Consider the following 22,557-nt stretch of genomic DNA (forward strand, 5'->3'; position numbering starts at 1 on the left):
ATATTTTGATAATAATTACACTGGATATGTGGATCACTTTAGGAAGTATAACCATTTTAACATTAAGTCTTTTAATGAACGTGAAATTTGATTTTTCTAGTTCTCCTTTAATTTCTTCCACCAATATTTTGTACTTTTTAATCCACAAGAGTTTTATATTCATGGTTAAATTTAATTCTAGCTATTTTTATTCTTTTGAATGCTGTATCACTCAGGGTTCTCCAAAGAGATAGAACTTGAGGTATGGATGAACACATAAATATACATATTAAGATATTTATTTTAAGGAATTGCATCACACAGATGTGGAGCAGGCAAGTCCAAAAAATCTATAAGGCAGGCTGGAAACTCAAGCAACAGTTGATCTTAGTCTTGAGGAAACATTTCTTCTCCTCTGAAAAAAGTTTTTGTCCTTAGCCCTTCAAATTAATTGGATGAGGTCCATCCACATTATCCACGGTCCTACTTAAAGTTAATCCATTATAGATATTACCCATATCTACAAACTGACTTCACAACAATACCTAAATTAGTGTTTGATTAAGTAAGTGGATGCTATACTCCAGCCAAGTTAATAGATAAAATTAGCCATTTTGTGTGAACACTGAGGTTTGAGTCTCTAGACTTGCAACTACCATTATTTAATATTGTCCTGGAAATTATAGTCTTTTTATGAATATAATGGTAAAACTAAAAAATTACAAGAGAATCAATCAAAAAACAACCACTTAAAAAGTTCAAAAATTGGTTTCAAAATTGTATATTACTATAAAACTACAGTAATCAGGACAATGTGGTACTGACAAAAGAACAGATGCATATATCAATGGAATAGAACAGAAAGCTCAAGAATAGACCCATATAAATACAGTAAACTGATTTTTAACAAGAGAACAATCAATGGAGAAAGGATCATTTATTTTTCAACAAATACTGCTGGAATAGGTGGACATCCTTGTCCAAAAAAATAAAGAAATAACGTAGTCACAAAAATTAACTTGAATGGATCATAAGCCTAAATGTAAAATGCAAAACCATAAAACTTTTAGAAGAAAATACAGGAAAAAAAACTATGTGACCTTTGGTTTGGTGATAATTTTTTTTAGGTGCAATAACAAAAGTATAATCCATGAAGAAAAAAATAAACTACAATTTATTAAGAATTAAAATTTCTGTTATCCAAAAGATCATTATGAGACTGAAAGGACAAGCCATAGACTGGGAAAAAAATAACTTGCAAAACACCTATTGATAAAGGTCTTGTATCCAAAAATCTATGAAGAACTTTTAAACTCAACATCAATAAAGAAACAGCACAATTTTAAAACTGGAACATGGGGGTGGAGGAGGCCCTAAAAAGAAGGCTATCATCATTTGTCATTAGGGAATAGCAAATGAAAGTAATGAGGCTCCATTACACATCTATTGGAATAGTTTAAATGCAAAACCTGACAGTATCAGTTGCTATTGAGAATGAGGATCCATAGGAACTCTCATGCATTGTTGATGGAAAGTAAAAACAAGACAGCTGCTTTGAAAGACAATTTGGAAGTTTCGCATAAAGGTTAAACGTAATTCTACCATATGATACAGTAGATATGTACCCAGTTGACTTGAAAACCTATGTCTAACACAAATACCTACAGCAGCTTTATTCATGATCATCCAAAACTGGAAGCAATCAAGAAGTCTATCAATAGGTGAATGGATAAACAAACTTTGGTATATGCAGACAATGGAACAATATTCAGAGATGAGAATGAGCTATAATGCCACAAAAAGATGAATTTACAATGCACACTGCTGAGTGAAAGGAAGTTGAAAAAGTGAGGCAGAGTTTTTCAACAATTAAGAACTGAACAACTAAGTAAATGTTGGAAGTCAGGTTTCTCCCACTTGGAAAATTCAGTCTGGAAAAGCTACATACTGGATGATTCCAACTATATAACATTCTGGAAAAGTCAAAACTATAGAGATGATAAAAAGATCAGCAGTTGTCAAGAGTTCAGGGGCAAAATGAGTTGAATAAGTGAAGCACAGAATTTTGGCAGGGAGTGGTGGCAGTGAAACTACTCTGTATCTTGTAATGGATATATTTGTTAAAATCCACAGAGGTTGACAGTATAAAAGTAAACCTTAATATATAAAAATTTAAAAATATTATTGAGGTGGTCAAGGGATCCCAGAATGAAATCAGAAATGTGACGAACCAACCTAACAAATGTATGAAATAAACTCACTAAAGGAAATGGAGAAAAAGATACTGACCTAAACAGTTTTGGAAAATGAATGGCGTATATAAAGCTAAAGGCAAAAACAAAAGTATGTATGATACTTTTAAGTAAATGGATGGCAGATGGTAGATGTTGGGAGCCAAGTTTCTCTCACATGTTGGGATGGGAGGTTACAGATAAGAAAGGGTCCGAGGAGACCTGAAGAATCCATGTGGTAATATGTGCATTTGGAGTTGTCAGTGTGAACATGTTTAACTTGGTATAGATGCAGATGATTACATATAGGAATACTTACAAATATGCTTATATGCTTTCCTTAGTACACATCTATCTCCTTGCTCTGTCAGCTGACAGGGCCTAGAAGCCTCAACACTCCAGTGGCAGCAAGCACAACACTCCAGTGGCAGCAAGCACACCTAAGATCTTATTTCTAAATAAAAGATCCTTAGAAGAAGTGAATGATGCTAGGATGAGGCAGGAAATACCCAAGATGAGCCTGGAACATCTTATAATGCCAGGAAATTTAAAAGTTTTAATTTCTCTTGAGTCACAGAAGAAATGAAGTAGTATTGGATTGTAAATCAATATATAAAATATTCATGAGAACATACCAATTTAAATAAATGACTGGATGAATAAGTGAGGGAGAAAAAAAAAACGCATCTCCTGTGCAGGATTCCAAATAATTTATGTAGATAGTTGACCTTCAAGAAGGAGGAGTGTAACTTCCTTAAGTGTGGGCTGCACACAGAGACTTCCTTCCAGAGGGTAGTAAAGAAGTGGGTAAGAAAAGAGTGACTTTACAGTGGAAACCCTGACAAACACTTCCTTAGGAGACCAAGGTTAACACCAAGAGTAGAAAGTCACATTAATAGCATGTACCCTTGGAGCTGGGGATGTGGCGCAAGCGGTAGCGCGCTCGCCTGGCATGCGCAGGGCACTGGGTTCGATCTTCAGTACCACATAAATATAAAAAAATAAAGATGTTGTGTCCACTGAAAACTAAAAAATAAATAAAAATTCTCTCTCTCTCTCTATCTATCTCTCTTTCTCTCTCTCTCTATCTTAAAAAAAAATAGTATGTACCCTTTATATGTTTGATGAAAATGACACTTTATACCCATACTCTTCCTCCAGGAAAAAAACCACCCTGGTCTAATCAAGAAACTACAGACAAATCCCAATTGAGATACATTCTACAAAATGCTAGATCAGTACACTTCAAAACAGTCAAAGTAATCAATAACAAAGAAAAAGCTATTACATTCAAGAGGAGCCCAAGGAGATATGATTACTAAATATAATGTGTATCCTAAATGGAATGAATACATGTACATATAGATACATATGTACTTCATTGAGATAAACTGCAATCAAAGGATTACTTTAGTAAACAGGAATTAAAGAAAGAAGAGTTAACTAGATCATCTTAACAAGTGCACCTCTGGTACGACAGCCTCTGAGGCATTCTTACCCTTCAGAGTCACTGCCTTGCAAGGGACCACAGCATTCAGATTACCAGGTGAAGAGTAAAACAGCATTCACATTTACTGGTGGTGGTGCCCTTCTCAGCACTGTCTGGATGAACAAATAACTTTACACTCCTATGTATACATGGCAGAAGCCTCACAACTGTGATGATTCTATCAGACTACTTGACATACCTGCAATTAGACATTTTAGTGCCATAAACTTCTTTTGACCTATTTTCAAGTTTAACCAAGGAACCTTCTGATAAGATGACCTTCACCTAGCCTACATATAAGAAGACAACAAGCTAGTACAGCTACTGCAAACACTCCATATTACCACTCTACTTCTAAACCCAAGCTAGTGGCACACCTAAAAAAAAAAAAAAATCACCAACAGAATAAATCAGTACCATTTCAACTGTATTCCCCAACTTCATGAGGGCCTAGAATGTACATGGAAAGATGCCCATCATTATTAGTCATCAAGGAAATGCAATCAAACCACAGTAAGATACCACCAACCGAGCAATTCATAAACAAAATGTGGTATTATTGATATAATGAATAATATTCAGTTATAAGTATTACAGGGCTGTGAGGGGCAGTAACTCAGTGGTAGAGCACTTGCCTAGCATGCATATGGCCCTAGGTACCATCTCTGGCACTGAGAGGAAAAAAAAAAAAAGTTAAAAAGTATTGATGGATGCTACATAACATGGATGAACCTTGAAAATAGTATGCTAAGTCTTTTTAAAGAAGCCAGACACGAAAGGTCACATAATGTATGTCTCTATTTATATGAAATGTCTAGAATAGGCAAATCTGTAGAGACAAAAAAACAGACTAGTGGTTGCAGGTATTGAGGGAAAAGGTGATTTAAGGCTCTGCTCATAGGCACAGCTTTTTGGGGAGTTGTGGTAATATTCTAGAATTAATGCTGATGGTTGTACGACATAAAAATATACTAAAACCACTAAAGCTTATGCTTTTAAATGGCAAATTTTGTGACATGACAACCTCAAAAAAGGGTAAAAGAAAGAATACACTGGTAAATCTTAAAATTAATAAATAAGATTAATAAAGTTTCTGACTAGTATAAAAAATTGATTGCAATTCTATATGCTAGTACAGAGAATGTAACTTTAAAACTTACAAATTCCAAGGAATAACAGAATATATGCAATATTTTTACAGGAAGAACTATATTATATAGTTAAGAAAAGAATATACTCAGGTGTGGTGGCACATACCTGTAATCCCAGCAGTTCAGGAGGATTGTGAGTTCAAAGCTAGCCTCAGCAATTTAGTGAGGCCCTAAGAAACTCAGTGAAACCCTGTCTCTAAATAAAATACAAAAAAGGGCTGGGGATGTGGCTCAGTGGTTAAGCACCCCTGGATTCACTCTCCAATATGCAAAAGAAAAAAAAAAGAAAGAAAGAAAAAGAAAGGAATATACTATGTTTTCAGGTCAAAAAACTCAAAATACAAATTCTTCCTTAACTTTATCTTTAGGTTCAATGAAATCCCAATAAATATTCCAGAAATTTATTTTTGTGGAAATTAACAAGATAATTCCAATATTCATATAGACCAAAGGGACCAAAGCAAAGGGACCAAGAAGAATCCAGAAAACTTAGAAGAAAAAGATCAAAGTGGATTTATTCCACTGCATATGAAGACTTATACAACCAGAGTAGTAAATATAATGTGATATAGCATGAGAATAGACAAATAAAACAATTAAACAGTCCAGAACATCCCTAGACATATATGGGTCCTTGATTTGTGTCAAAGTGGCACTTTTCAATAAATGATAGTGGGTCAGTTGGATACCCATTGCTCACCCTATGCAAAAATATACATTTCAAATGGAATATGGATCTTAGAACAAAAAAAAAATGCAGCAATACAGCTTCTAAAACATAACATGAGAGAACATTATCATAACCTTAGAATAGGGAAATACCCCTCAAATAAAACCAAAAAAGCTTTAATCATAGAAGGAATACTGCTAAATCAAACCACAATAAAATTAAGAATTCCCTCTCAGGGGCTGGGGATATAGTTCAGTTGGTAGAATGCCTGCCTCACATGCACAAGGTCCTGGGTTCAATCCCCAGCACCACAAAACAAACAAACAAAAAGAAAACCTCTCTTCTCAGGACACTTTACTGTTGAGTGCAAATGCAAGCCAGCAGAGTTGAAAAATATATTTACAATATGAAATTACAGAAGAGTTCATATCCTGAGCTTACACACATAATACACACAAATACACATCCCTCTACATCAACAAAAAGACGACCCAACAGAAAAGAAAGAAATGAGCAAGAAACTGGGACAGATACTTCATGAAAGAAGACACACAAAAAAGCCAATAAACAAACTCATTTGATATGCAACTTTATTAGTCATAAGGAAAGTAAGCTTTAAAAAACAGGGAACACTATACCATCATCAGAATCACTAAACTTAAAAGATGCATAATATCTAGTATTAGTAAGGATATGGGAGAACTGGAACTCCCATACACTGTTGGGAATGCAAATTAAGCCTAAGCCAACTATTGTAGATATTTTGGAACTATCTATAGACCTTGAATATACTCAGACCCCAGGAGCCAGTACTTTTACACTTGGGATTACACTGAAAAAAAAAAATGTATACATGTGCACCAAAAGATATACACAACAATGTTTATAGCAGCAAATATCTGCAACAGTGCAAAACTAAATTTCCATCAACACAATGAAATGGATCCACAAATTAAGATATATTAATACAATGCAATACTAACAATGAAAATGAACTCCAGCTATACAAAGTAACACAGACAAACCTCATAAACATAATAATCCTCAAAATAAGTCAGATGCACAAAAATAAGGATACAACCTAACTCCATTCATACAAAATTCAAAAATAATCCAAAAAAAAACATCTGGGATCAGAAATCAGGATATTGCAAGAATGTGAAGGGAGTGTCTACAGAATGGGAGAAAATTTTTACCACCATCACCTCAGATATGGCATTACTTTCCAGGTTATATAAAGTACTCAAAACTTAACACCAAAAAAACCAAATAACTCAATCAATAAATGGGCAAAGAAACTGATTCTGATGATGGTATAGTGTTCCCTGTTTTTTAAAGCTTACTTTCCTTATGACTAATGAAGTTGCATATCAAATGAGTTTGTTTATTGGCTTTTTTGTGTGTCTTCTTTCATGAAGTATCTGTCCCAGTTTCTTGCTCATTTCTTCTCAAAAGAAGAAATATAAATCACCAACAAATATATGAAAAAATGTTCAACATCTCTAGCAATTAGAGAAATGCAAATTAAAACTACACTGAGATCTCATCTCACTCCAGTCAGAATGGCAATTATCAAAAATACAAGTAACAATAAATGTTGGCGAGGATGTGGGGGGAAAGGTACACTCATAAATTGCTGGCGGGACTGCAAATTGATGCAAACACTCTGGAAAGCAGTATGGAGATTCATCAAAAAACTAGAAATAGAACCACCATTTGACTTAGTTATCCCACTCCTTGGTTTATATCCAAAGGATTTAAAATCAGCATACTAGAGGGATGTGGCCACATCAATGTTTCTAGTAGCCCGGTTCACAATAGCTAAGCTATGGAGCCAACCTAGGTGCTCTTCAATGGATGAATGGATTAATATATATATTAATCCATATATATATATGGTATATATACACAATAGAGTATTACTCAGCCATTAAGAATTACTTTATATCATTTCCCAGTAAATGGATGGATCTGGAGATGATCATGCTAAGTGAAATAAGCCATTCCCATAAAGCCAAAGATTGAATGTTTTTGCTAACATGTGGAAGCTAACCCATAATAACAGTGGGGAGGGGAAGAATAGAAATTCAGTAGATTAGGCCCAGGGGAGTAAAAGAAGTGGGATAGGAAAAGGAAAGACAGTGTAATGAATGACACAATTTTCCTAAGTACCTATATGAAAACACCACAGTGAATTCCACCATTGTGTACAATCACAAGAATGGGGTCCTAATTAGAAAAAGATATATTCCATGCTTGTGTAATTATATCAAAATGGATGCTACTGTCATGTATAACTAAAAATAAACAATGAAATTTTTAAAAAGAAAAGAAAGAAATGAGGATATTGTTACCTTTAGACACAGGAAGGACAATAATTAGAAAATGAGATGTTGATGTTTCATTTCTTGAGTTAGGCTGTGGCTACATAAGTATCCTCTTTGTTATCATTTAACAAGGCAAACAGGATTCTTGTCAATTACAAATTAAAATGCAAACTTGATAAATGACCTCATGTAGAAACATTTCTGTTTCTAACAAAAATCACTGGCCTTGACCATTTCCTCTCATGCTGCCTGAATTTATCTCCTTTATTCTTCTATATTGGGTGTCCTTTGAGGGGAGTGTCCTATCAGTTTAAATGTTTCAATTTCTCTTCTCTAGTGAGTTGTCAGCTGCATTTTGATACAGCCAAGGACGGAAAGTCACCCTGAAGCTGATCTTCTTTTTTCTGCAAAGAATCTATTGAGCAGGTCCAGTGTGGTGGACACACCTATTATAATCCCAGCAGCTTGGGAGGCTGAGGTAAGAAGACCTTGAGTTCAAAACCAGCCTCAGCAAAAGCGAGGTGCTAAGCAACTCAGTGAGACCCTGTCTCTACATAAAATACAAAATAGGGCTGGGGATGTGGCTCAGTGGTTGAATGCCCCTGAGTTCAATCCTCAGTACCCACCCCCAAAAAGCAGGTTCCTGTCCACAGAGAGAGGCTCAACAAAACTAAGTACTGTGTTAGCAAAATGAAAATCAACAGTGTTTTGAATGGCTTCAAATGTTATCCTTTTGGGGTAAGTTAGTCCCCAAGGAGGAAATGTAAGGATTAATGGTTCTAGGCATGTGTCCTATAAGGTAGTGTTAAGTGAACATCAATTGCTAACAGATCTGTTAAGAAATTAAGATACCTCTATGGCATATGATCCAGGATCATTGTCATTTACCCAAGTGCTGGGAAAGAACTTCCCCCTGGCAGCCTTGATGGCAGCTAGAGCAGAAGAGTTAGCCTCCACCACCTCAGAGAACACTGCCAGAACACAGAGCACTTGTACTCCATGGAGCCTTGCTGAGGGGTCTCTTGTCCTAGAAAACACTCAACCTTGTTCCTGGAGCCCCATTTTGTGCCCAATATTTCTCAACCACTTCACTCCATCAGCAGTGAGTACTTGAGCACCTATTGGCCCAAGCCTCTGCCACCTCTAGGGAGTATTATTACTTCAATTTGTGTCATTCCTACTGCTGTGGGCTGTCCTAGCATCCAGGGATCTGGTTGGAAGGGGGATTTGAAATTGTTTTAATTTAAAGATGCTGCAGTTCAGTTTCCAGAGTCTCCTTCATAATGAGTAGCACTGATAACAATACTCATGATGAGACAGGACCATATCTGAAGCCTGAATACATAATCATATGGGGTGAAATATCAGAAGGAGAGATGGGAACTTTCTTAAAAGTTGTTTTCAAATGAATTTATAATTACAAAATATTTGTCAAAATATATATTGAACAATTATAAGGAAGGCTAGTATGAGTTTTGGGGACTCATATCCAACTGAAAACATAAATGATCAGACATGGAATGTGAATGTGATGGTAACAACAGTGACTTAGGAGATTTAATTTTTTTTTTTTTTTTTAAAGATAGAGTGAGAGAGGGAGGGAGGAAGGGAGAGAAAGAGAGAGAATTTTTAATATTTATTTTTTAGTTTTCGGCGGACACAACATCTTTGTTTGTATGTGGTGCTGAGGATCGAACCCGGGCCGCACGCATGCCAGGCGAGCGTGCTACCGCTTGAGCCACATCCCCAGCCCAGGAGATTTAATTTTTAATATTTAAGTGCAGGAGTCAGAATGCCATACAGAGTGTATCTGCTATTGTTACATCCTTACTGTCTCTTCTAAGTACTAGGGTTGTGATAAACCAACACCAAGCATACTCACAAAAATTACCTAGATAAACACTAAAACTCCTGAATTCCTGTGATGTACAGCCCATAGCAAATGCACAGAAAAAGTGTCTACTTATAAGTTATACAATCATTTTCAGGAAGCATAACCAATAAGTAGGACTGGGTAACTTTCAGAGTAACAGAATCAATGCTTTACATAATAACAAAGTGTTTCTTTTAAATGTTTCTCTAGGAGATCCTTTATTTGGGGTTCCTCAGATGCATATATCTTCATGAATCCGGGACAGACAAAGGTTTCTAAAGACAGAGGAAAGCAAATAACTATAAAAGAAAATACTGGGGGACATCTTCAAAATTAAAAATATCAGCACATTAAAATCCATCATTACAAAAACAAATAGGTTAAGCCACAGACCAGAAAGCTAATGTGTACAAAATATTTATCAAGGGATTGTTATGGCATATAAAGAACTCCAACTTAATAATAAAAAGGCAAATCTTTTACCCATGTAAAAGATCTCAATAGATACTTCAGAGGAAGATACACAAATGGCCAATAATCAGACAAAAGAGCTCTAAAACATCATTAATCATCAGGGAGATGAAAAATTAAAACCATAAAAGCACAAAGCATACATTAGAAATGGATAAAATTAAAATGCTTGACAACACTAGACTTTGGTAAGTATGCAGAGCAACCAGAACATTAACATGCTCTTGTGGACTATAAAATGGTATAACCATTTTGGAAAAAAATGTTCAGCAGTTTTTTATGCAACCAAGCATATGACCCAGTAAATATTCTCCTAAGTATTTGTCCAAAAGAACTACAAACTTGTTCATCAAGACTTATACAAAAATGTTCATGATAGTTATCTAGAATACCCCAGGCCACAAACAGCTCTGATGTATATCATATAAACTGTGGTATAGACATATAGAACACTATCAAGCATTTAAAAAGGAATGAACTATACTGATAAATGCAACAAGACAAATTTCAAAAACATTATGCTGACTTTCAAAGAAGTCTTATTTATACTAACTTCAATAGGGGAGGGTGTAACCGGAAAAGAACTTCCTACAGTGCTGGGTAGGAGTTTAGTTATTCAGTTGAATGCATCTGTCAAAACTCAGTGCTTAGACATTTATAATTTGTGCATTTTTTAAGCAGATTTATCTCAAAAGAAAAATCTGGAAAATCAAAAATAAATTCTGTGGAAGAATAATGTCTGTTAAAAATGACACAGTACCATTATACTTAGTAATAAAAATAAATTCAAGGGGCTGGGGATATGGCTCAAGTAGCGCGCTCACCTGGCATGCGCGGGGGCGCTGGGTTCGAACCTCAACACCACATAAAAATAAAATAAAGATGTTGTGGTCCACTGAAAACTAAAAAATAAATATTAAAAAATTCTCTATAAATAAATAAATAAAATATTTTTTTAAGAAATAGAACCTAAATCAAGTATACAAATGAAAAGTATGACTCTTGCACTTACCCATATGTCTCTACGTGGCTTGCTCCCTTGTGTCCTTCAGTTACCTGCTAAAAAGCAATTTTAACAGAAAGGCCTAATGATCCTATTTTAACAAATACCTCTACATCCCTCACTTTCTATCTTTACATCTTAGGTAATATTCATTCATAATCTTTTATCATCATCACAAGAACACATTTATTTGTCTTTCCATTGGTGGAAAGCAAACTCCACAGAAGTAGGCTATTTCTACTTGGTTTTATTATTGTTGTTGTTTATTTGTTTGTGGTATATTCTGAGCCTAGGACAATGCCTGATCCATAACTAGTATCCAATATTTGCTGAAGAAGCACAGGAATGAACATCACCAAAAATGTGAATTATACCTGGCAAAAATTCTAAAGAGATTTGCATGTGGGGTGGAAGGGCATTATTCCATTTCTAACATTCCACTCAACTGCAATCAACTTATGATTTGAAACATATTTTAATGAAAAGGTATTTGGTTTTAAAGGAGCAGACCAAATATATTGAGGTCTCCCTTCTTCTCTCATTACTCCAGTTTTTGGTCTGTGCCCACAGAGAGATTGGCATTTCCACTGAAATTCATCCACCTCACCCCATCATGTCTCTCCAGTCCTTACTACTCCCTTAGCAAGGAAGAGTGACTAATCTGGTAAATGAGAGTTTAATATTCATTTGGACACATTTTACTACAGAATGATATCTCTAAGTTAAGCTGCCCATGTTCTAGACAGTTTCCTGTCTCCTTCTCACTAAGGGATACCTAACCAGGTCTTGACATCTTCAGTGCCACCTCTGATTTGGCTAGGCTGTGTGAGGCATGTCTACAGGCCTTATTCGTGCTTCTTGTTGAATATGGAGTCTAACAACCTGGTTCACAAATCCAAGTCTCTGCAGGAAGCATAAGCAGATTCAGAGTGGGCAGTTTCAGGGCTGACTATATTCTCCAATACAGCTTTTACACCCCTATGAACCTTGAACTGAGGGTTATAGGATACTTGTTATAGATTACTAAAGTTTATATCAATGTCATATTTAAACAGTAGTTACTGAATATATACTATATCAGTCAAAACAACAGAGGAATTCTGCACTCCTCCAAGAAAAGTATAAAAGGAAAAAAAAACAATAATAATAATCTAATACTCCATTGGTGTTGAATAACTTATTTTAATGAATTTGTCTTTTAATACAAGTGTAAAACAAGTGTTTAACTACGTTAAATCCAAACTTCAAAACTGACAAATAATTAATAACAAGTTAATTTTGAAAAGTTTTCAACTATAAGAATATCAAATATAACACAGAATTCATTTTAAGGCTATTATAATATTAAAAACAAGTTTCTTAGCATTCTTAGCATTCTAAGAGTATCAAAAGTGCTCCATGTGCCAAAAAGAAAATCATTTTTCATAAGCTATATGGTACCCGCTGGTGTTCACAGTTGTTAAAAAGAACTTTCAACTTGAATGATTTGAGTACTTCTAAGCCATCTAAAAGTTCTACCTGATACAGGTAGTATGTTCATGGTCTTGGTATAAGAAATCATGTCACAGAGTTTGAATGTTAGAACTGTACTTTTAAATCATAAAATAAAGAAACTCTAATATCATTTAGTACTTTTCTGGTTTATTTTGCCAATAAGAAACCAGATTTAATGTCATCATTCTTCAATCAAATAAGACAACCATGAGATTTCGGTTGATCTGTTTCCTAGCTGATTACTATCAAATGTGTACAGACAATTCTCTTCAGAGCTGAGCATTTTCACATGAAGGTAATTGGTTTTCATTTAAAACAAAATAAATAATGCATGTACACATAGATTAAAACTAAATATAACCATATTTAATCTAACATGAAACATTCAAACAAAAAACTGAGAAAGTAGCCACTAGAAAGGAGATATGGAAGAAACAAATTTAATGGAGATAATACTTTGTGTTGAATCATTAAGACAACTGCTACCAATGTATTCAGAACAACCAAAGTCAGGGAGAACATGTGAAATGTGAAAATTTTCTCTACAGTTGAAATAAATGTGTTTTAAGGAGAGAGAAAGAGGGAAGGAAAAAAAAAGAAAATTCCATGTTTTGTAATCTTGGAGAACTGAAAAGTAATTTATCAAAAATTGTACCCCTAATTTTCTTGTGAGGAGGAAAAAAACAGTTTTTTAAACAAGGGCATGAAGCAGACTTCAAACTGAAATTCATACAACAATATTGTGTTCTTACTGAAAAGTACTATTAGAGATAAAATTAAGATAAATTTCAGGTATTTTCTATTTTAACGAGGGCAAAATTACAATGTTTATATAGCAAATATAAACTAGCAATTTATATCCATATATAATAGAAAGTATTTTAGGAAAAGTTAACGTCCTCAATGCTCAAAATTAAATTAAAATTTTAATTTTTTAATCAATTAATTTTCCATACCTAGGAATTAAACTTTTATTTACTTTTAAAAGTTTAATTCTGAACTAAAGCTCAAATAGATTCAGATTTTTTTAAATGCATGAAATTACCCAATTTTTTAAAAGTTTCAAATTTTTTTAATTTCTTTTATCAATGTAAACTATTCAAATAATCACAAGATACTTTATATCAGAAAAAAATTCACATGATATACTCATGACACTCAAGAATTACAATCAAGAAAGTGGTAGTCACCCTAAAACAGAAAGAATTTCTTTCTTTTTGTCACCAACATTCCTTATATATAATCTTTATTTCACATCATCTACATAGAAATATTTATCACAATCTGATAGGTAGAAAAGAATTTTTTTTTGCCTTCTAGAGCTCAAGTAAATTTACTCAGTCTTCTTAGAATGTTTCCTTTTAACATTATCTGAACCATCGGTTATAGGTTTTGAGACTGATGAACCAGTGCCATTGGAAGACGATTTTGCTCCACATTTCTTTTCACACAATGAAAAATGGTGCTGCCAACCAAAGAGCATCCGACTCAATATATCTTCAAAAGGAGCAAGAGTCACAGAAGAAGTCTCTGTAATCATCATGGTTATCTGGGCAGAAAAAAAAAGTGCAATTTTGAATTTAAGTACAACTGTTCTCTGTTTCTCAAAACCAAGAAAAGTAAACGAAAAGGAAAAAAATATTCAAAAGGCATTCTTAATTTACTCTGCAGGAGAACAAACTAAGCTACATTCTGGGAAAAAAATCTTTTCTCTATGGAAAAGAAGATAATTCATTTAAAAATAATAGAAGGTACCATATTTTTGGATGTCAAATGAACAGTATAACCATTTCCACATAAATAGTTTTCAAAGGGAAAAAAGATAAAATGTCATTTATAGTCTATATCAAAAACCAATACAGCTATTATTACTATGTACATTACAGAACTGTAATAAGTATTTTTTTAAATATTTATTTTGTAGTTCTAGGTGGACACATTATCTTTATTTTATAGCTATACGGAGCTGAGGATCGAACCAGTGCCTCGTGCATACTAGGCAAGCATTCTACCACTGAGCCACAACCCCAGCCCCCTGTAATTAAGTATTTTATATTATTATTCTCTTTCAATTTACTCCAACAATACTCTATTATTATCCTCATCATGAAGATCTAGAAGCAAGGCTCTGAGAGGTTCTGTAACTTGCCCAAAATCATAAAGCTAATAGTCAGTAAAGCAGTTTGCAAAACCTAAATTTTTAATTCAGTTACTAACTACTCTAACATTAACAGAAGTCACAGACTTTCAGTGAATTGCAGAATACTGTCCCTAACAGGGATGGCAGAAAGGATCTACCACCCAATTTTTTCATATATATTTAACTAAGACACCAAAAAGTAGAGGGAAAAGTGCTTCCAATTATTTATCTGGCAAAATTTGGTGTTAAGAGATGTTTAGATTTGCTCAAGAAATCAGACTGGTGCCAAAATGGATCATGGGAAGAAATTTAAGCTCTATAATTATTCCCCAAAGTCCAGCCATTCAATTACTCAAGTGTCAATTACTCCAGATCACAGAAATCAATCAAACCAGAAATTTTTGGAATCACATTTCTTTAAAAAGGCCCTACAAAATCCATGTTAGTGGGGGAAATCTTATCAAGAATAAATTATTATTAACTGCCACACATAAATCTAGATAGAGGCAAGCTACAAAAATAGTAGATGTCTATCAAGAGAAAAGTGAATGATATGATGTCTATCATAGAAAAGTGAAATTCACATTGTACCACAGTTAAAAGTGATTAACAGAAACACAATAGCGAAAAAATATTAGGACATATAATTAAGTAGAAATCGGAACAAAAGCTACACTGTTCTATCATTTATATAAATTAAAAACTCACACTATTGTGAATGTAATTAAAACACCACTGAAATGTTTACTTTTAAATAACTATTTTTTATGTGAATTTGACACGAAAACAAACTTTTTTTTAATGCACCCACACAGATTTCAGACCAGCCATGGCAACATATCTTACATCAGACTTAAGTCTCACATCAAAATCAATGTAAAAGACAAAAATACATAAAACAACTGCTAAAAGCCACTCGATAACAATCAGTACAGCAGAATCTCATGGCGCTATTATCCCTAATAGAAACGAAGCTGAAAAAAGTGAGCTCCACATTCACCATGGCCTTTTCTTTTAAGAACATGTGCTAATTCACAGGAATAGAAATCAGAAATCTTCAGGGCTAAGGAGACAAAATCTAGAGCCTGAGAAAGCCAAAATATCTAGGATGTGAGGGCATCACAAACCAAAGAACAGGGAACCATGTGGACAGTGAGCCAAAAATCCATGTGTATAAAAGAATCTGTAGCCAGACTTTAAATTTTTGCCAATCTGATAAGCAAGAAATGGTATCTCAGTATTATTTTATTATTGCTTGCCCAGGCACTACAGCCGGCTTGCTGCAGCTGGACTGTGGCAATTGCTCAAATTATGAATTTCATATTGTTTCATATGTTTGAGGGACATCTTTATATCTTATCCGTGTGCATTAGTGATAACTTTCTCAATTTTTTTATTAGGTCTTGGTCCTTCATCCTTGTTATACATAAAGGATACCAGCCCTCTATGATATATGTTTTAAGTATTTTACACAGTTTGACAGCTGAATTTTGATTCTGTCCACTTTGGGTTTTGCCAGGCAACTTAAAAAAAAAAAAAAAAAGTGACTGAGTCAAATTTATCAATCTTCAATCTTTTCTTTGTAGAAAACAAAGTAAGCCCAAAGTAGATAGAGGAAAGGTATAATAAGGACCTGAAAAGTAATGAGACATAAAACAGAAAACCAATAAACCAAAAGCTGGATCTTTGGAACAAACTGATGAAATTAAGAAAACTCTAGCTAGAATGATATGTATTTTACTGGGGATTGAACCCAGGGCTTATAAATGCTAGGCAAGCATTCTATCACTGGCCACTTCCCCAGCCCTAGTTAAATTAATTTTTAAAAACAAAATTTTTATTTAATGCCAAAACTTTAGATGAAAATGTACTACTGTATAAAGCAAAGCTGTTATTATACTAAACATTCTTCAGCAGATCAATATTTATATGCATAGCCTATTAACTGTAGTCATATTACACTATTATTAAATACTGCGATGAAATCAATGACCAGAAGGAAGGAATCTAGCTTCTTAATGTACCATTACTAGGGACTGCCCTGACATTGTTATCCTGCATCAACAATTAGAAGACAGAGGGGCTGAGGATGTAGCTCAAGTGGTAGCACGCTCACCTGGCATGCGTGAGGCACTAGATTCGATTCTCAGCACCACATAAAAACAAAATAAAGATATTGTGTCCACCTAAAGCTAAAAGATAAATATTTAAAAAAAAATTAGAAGATAGAGCCAGCACAGTGGCACACTCCTGTAATCAAAGTGGCTCAGAAGGCTGAGGCAGGAGAATGGCGAGTTCAAAGCCAGCTTCAGCAAAAGTGAGGCACTAAGCAACTCATTGAAACCCCATCTCTAAATAATGTACAAAATAGAGCTGGGGATGTGGCTCGGAGGTTAAGTGCCCCAGAATTGAATCCCCAGTAGCCACCCCCCACAACAAAAACCCAATCAGAACCAGGGTGTCTACTTGACTTCTCAGGGACTACACTTGGTAGTTTTCCACCATTAGAAGAGCTAGTAATTATGAAACATTTGTTGAGTTACTAGAATTGCCATTAACAGTGTTTCCTTTCTCATATTTTATGCTTTCTGCCTCTGTATAGATGACTATCATGTATTTACCGAAGCTAGTAAGCAATGACTTATTTAGATGTAAAAATGGTCAAGCAATATAAGGTTACAACTTATTTAAGTAACAGTACTTTATCTTATATTTTCATTTGTTTATTAAAACTGCTTTTCCAAATATAAGACTATGTTAAAGACAAAACGAAGATAAAAACTACCAATACCAGAAATGAAAGTGGAAATATTAGTACAAATTCTTTAACTATTGAGTCTAATTTTATGCCAACAAATTTTTTTAAAAAACCTTAAGTCAAATAGCAAATTCCATGAAAAATACAACTTACTAAAATGTATATAAAATAGAAAATCTTATTAGCCCTGTAACTACTTAAGAAATTGTCCTCAGAAACTTTCCTCAAAGAAAACTTTAGTCCAAATGGTTTCACAGGTGAATCTATCAAACATTTATTAAGAAACAATATCAAATCTATATAAATTCTTTTAGAAAGTAGAAAACTGAATACTCCTCCACTTATTTAATGAGTTCTATTTTAGGTTAACAACAACAAAAAAAAAAAAGACAAAATTACAAAGAAAACTTCAAACCAACATCATGAATACACAGGAGGGGGAAAAAAATCCTTGAAAGACATTAACAAATTGAATCAAATAATACACAAAAAGGATACTATATCAAGATTCAATGAGGTTTACTACAGGAAATGAAAGGTTGATATAACATTTTAAAAAATTAATTCAATCCACTATATTAACACAATTCATGGGGAAACATCATGATTATTTCAATTGATGCTAAAAAAAAAATCTTTGACAAAATTTTATACCCATTCATGATAAAAACTTCCAGCAGAGAACTTCCTCACATGAGGGCATATATAAGACCTTATAGGGCTGGGGTTGTGTGGCTTAGTGGTAGAAAAAATTGCCTAGATTCTACGATCCTCAACACCACATAAAAATAAATAAAACAAAGGTATTGTATCCATCTAAAACTTAAAAAAAAAAAATTAAAAAGACCCTTCTAGCTAACATCATACTTAATGGTAAAAGGTTGAACATTTTCCCTCAGAGGCCAGGAAAAAGACAAAGTCATCCACTCTCACCATTTGTATTCAACACTGTACAGGAGGTTCAAGCCAACTCAAGATTTGAAAGAAAACAAAATCATCCAGGTAAAAATGGCAAAGGAAAATTGTTTACCATAGACAAGGTCAGGTATGTAGATAATACTAAGGAATCTATACAAAAAATTATCCGAACCAAGTGAATTTACGCCAAGATACAGAATACAAGAACAATGTGCAAGAATCAATTGTATATCTACATATAAGCAATGTAAAGTTCAAATTTGAAATTTTGAAAATTACTATCATAAAGTCAATGTAAAATTCAAAATTGAAATTTTTAAAAGTACTATTCATAAAGGCATCCAAAAAATATGAACTACTTCAGGATAAATTTAAAGTTAACAAGATACATGTAAAACAATAAAAACCATAAATGCTTACTTCCTAAAAATTAAAGAATACTTCAGTAAATGGAGAAATACATCATGCTCATGGATCAGCAGACTCAATATTTTTAAAATGTAATTTCTCCCCAAATAGATCTACAGATACAATTTCAATTCTTTTTTTAATGGCATCCATATTGACCAGGTTGGTCTTATACTCCTGGGCTCAAGGAATCATTTCTCCTCAGCTTGGAGTAGCTGGGACTCTTGGCCATGTGTCACTGAACCCAGTTGGCTTTTTAAAATAGAAAATAACAACATAATCAAAAAATGTATTTGGAAATGCAAAATACCTAGAATATCCAAAGAAATACTAAAAAAAAATGTTGAATTTATACTATTTGATTTCAAAAGCCATAGTAATGAAAATAATCTAGTATTGGCTAGAGATACAGACACATAAATCAATGGTACAGATAAAGCCTGGATATAGACCCATACATGTCAGGGCAACTGATTTTCAACAAAACTGCCAAGACAATTCAAGGGGGAGAGAATAAACTTTTCAACAAATAGTGCTGAAACAACTCTATATTAATATGAGTAAAAAACAAACCTGACCCTTACCTCACAAGGTACACATATTCATAGTAGCTTTATTCATGATAACTTTATTCAAATAATCAGAAGCTGGAAACAACTCAAAATCCATCAACAGATAATTGGATAAACAAAATACAGTATATATAATGCTACTTAGCAATAAAATAGAATTTGTAAGAAACTATGGGTAAATTTCAAAAGACAGTCTGCTGAGCAAAAGTAGCCAAGCACATGATTATGTACTATACAATTCCATTTATATAAAATAGGAAAAAGACAAATCAAACCTATGGTGATAAAAAATAAATATTTAGTAGCTTGGAGTTTTAGAAGTAATTGGGAGTTACTGGAGTAGGACACAAGGGAACTTTCTGAAGTGATACAAATGTTCCATATCTTGACTGTGATAATAGATACACAGGTGTACATATCTGTCAAAACTCATAAAAAATGTACTCCGAGACTGAATAGACTTTGTCATACGTAAGTTATTCCTTCATAACTGATGTTTAAATTTTTTAAAAGAACTCATTCTTAAGTATTTTGTAAATAAATATTACATACTACTTTGCTAAAAAACATTATTAAGGTGATCCTGATGAAGTTGGACCTGTACCACACCTAGACAAACATTGCTGTTGGCTATATCTAGAAATGAAATTAACAACTCACAAGACAAGTAAATCTATAACTCTCTCAGACATTGTCAAACTGCTCTCTTATTTATACTGCCTTAAGATCCTTTAAAATAGTTAATACTCTTCATCTTCACTTCCTTTTATTTGACTCAATTGATTAAAATAATTTTTCTATATCTTTCCACTGAAATTGCTCTTATCGAGATCACCATATAATGATTAATTTCAAAACCCAACATGCTCTTTTCAGTTTTAATCATTTTTGACCTTTCCCTTTGCTTTATTTCACAATAACACTATTTCACAGTAACACCTTATGCTAAGCAGCCAATAGATATCCTAGGCTTCTCAAATTTTGTAAACTCATCTCTGATGGGGGAAAGCAACTTGATAAAGTGCAAAACTGCCAAAGACATGTCAAAAATAAAATGTCATTTATCTTATCTTTAAAATTTATGTGAGGTCTGAGGAAGATGGCAGCGAATAGAGTGCAGCACCCCCGTGTACCGCGTCACTGCGCAGGTGAATAACGAGTTAGAATGACCAAACGCTACCTTGTTAGGAATTTCCAGCAAAATTGGGGTGCACCGAAACCTAGAGGAAGGATTTCCACCAACGAGGACCGGTTACTGGGTCTCAACCGCAAGTGAACTGTGCGCCCGGAGATCCAGGGGGCGCGCCGAGAAGCGGCCAGCAACGCAGAGATACAGCATTGCGGATTCTGTGGAGTCCTGCCAGCTGTGCCCTCACTGAGCTCCGGGCTGAGTTCGGGGTTTGAGACCCGGGAAGGAAGCGGTCCAGTTCTGTCCCCCACACCGGACAGTCCGCCAAGGAAGCCAGCGACCACCATCTTGGAGAGCTGACGTCACCCTCGCCAGTTTCCAACAGATCGCAGCAATAGAACAGGTGTGTATTATTCAGCCCATCTCCCATACAGCGGGGAATTCGCATAAAATCTCTCACCTGCTTTCTGGGGGAGGGATTATCAGAGTGAGCATGAATAGAGGCGTGGGGAAAGGTAAAGGCACCTGACCTCCAACTCCCCCTCCCATCAGCAGCGAAAACGAAACCGGTCTTACAAGGTCTGGGGGAGTGGCAAACGGAAGGAATCAAACAATAAGGTGCCGGTTCCCAATAGCCAAGCTCCACACCCAGCAAACTGCAGGCCCAGAGTATAGTTTGAACTGCCGAGAGGCATCACACTAGGGAAGGCCTGGCTAGCAGGAGAAGTCATGGGACTAGAAGCCAGGAATAAACCTAAGCTAACAGGTTTTTGTGAGACACGGGGGCGGGGGGGGGTAAGCGGCCTCACACGGATTGTATCCTACAGCCAGAGGGCAAAATCTTGGCCTGGAAGGCACAGCACCACCCACTGGAAGTGAAGAAAATAGAAGCCTAACAGTGCTTTTTTTTTTCTTGTTTCATTTTTTTAATTCTTTAATTTTAAATTTTTTTAATTATTTTTTTTCTTTCAATTGTAATTTTTTTTCAATTGTAATTTTTATTTTACTGAATTTTATTATTTTTTTATCATTTCTTTTCTTTCTATTCTTTTCTTTCTTCTCTCCCTCTCTCTTTCTTGGTTTGCGTCCTTACCTTTTCCCCATCTTTCCTCTTAAGCATGAACACCCAGATTACGTATAACTTACTAAATGCAAATAGATGAATACTACAAATAGGTCTATAGTCCGCCTAAGCCCTTAACTACCCCCAAGTACTCCTGTCTATTCTCTCGTTAATATCCGCCTACATTTGAGCAACCCCCCAAAGAAGCTAACATATACTAACCTCCATACCATCAAATCGCCCGACCTTAACATAAAATCCTAAGTCCAAACCTCAATTCTCTATATGCCATCAAAATCTGAAGGCCTTTAATGAAACTAATGAATTTACCTTAAATCACAATTAAATCCAACATCTCTAAACATTGTCTCCTAACACAAAGGAGAGATAGTGGAACTATAAAAACCAAAACAAATTTAAAGGAGAAAACAGAAACACAGCAGTCAAACAGAGTTGGAAAGTAACTTGAGCACCATGGAAAAACAAGGGAAAAAAGGATTACAAACAATGCAGGACAACTTAAATACACAGGAGAACCTAGAGGCATCAGAAAAATGGAGAAAGAACTCAAGGCATACCTAACTCAGATGGAACGGAATCTTAGAGAAGACATTAGACAGCAAGTCCAAATAATGAAAGTATATTTTGAAAACGAATTAAATAAGCAAATTCAAATGGCAAAGAACAAGCTCTACCAGGAGATAGAGATTTAAAAAAAAAAAATCAAACAGTAATCCAAGAAATGCAGGAAGCCATAAACCAAATTAAAAACTCAAACGAGAATATTACAAATAGACTAGATCAAGTAGAAGTCAGAACATCAGATAATGAAGACAAAGTTTATCAACTTGAAAAGAATATAGTCAACACAGAAAGGATGC

The 22,557-nt window shown here is 34.5% G+C and overlaps 1 protein-coding gene across 1 annotated transcript in view; it reads right to left on the reverse strand.

Moving 5' to 3' along the window:
- Positions 1-12,356: 12,356 nt before the first annotated feature.
- The window catches only part of Tmem38b (transmembrane protein 38B), a 56,980-nt gene continuing 46,779 nt past the window's right edge, over positions 12,357-22,557 (reverse strand). Inside the window, exon 6 of the mRNA XM_015492221.2 lies at positions 12,357-14,237. Within this exon, the coding sequence (XP_015347707.1) occupies positions 14,022-14,237 (216 nt within the window). The 3' untranslated portion in view covers positions 12,357-14,021. The remainder of the gene's footprint in view (positions 14,238-22,557) is intronic.

This window comes from Marmota marmota, unplaced genomic scaffold (genome assembly GCF_001458135.2).
Source record: "Marmota marmota marmota unplaced genomic scaffold, marMar, whole genome shotgun sequence".
In the NCBI taxonomy this organism is placed as follows: Eukaryota; Metazoa; Chordata; class Mammalia; order Rodentia; family Sciuridae; genus Marmota; species Marmota marmota.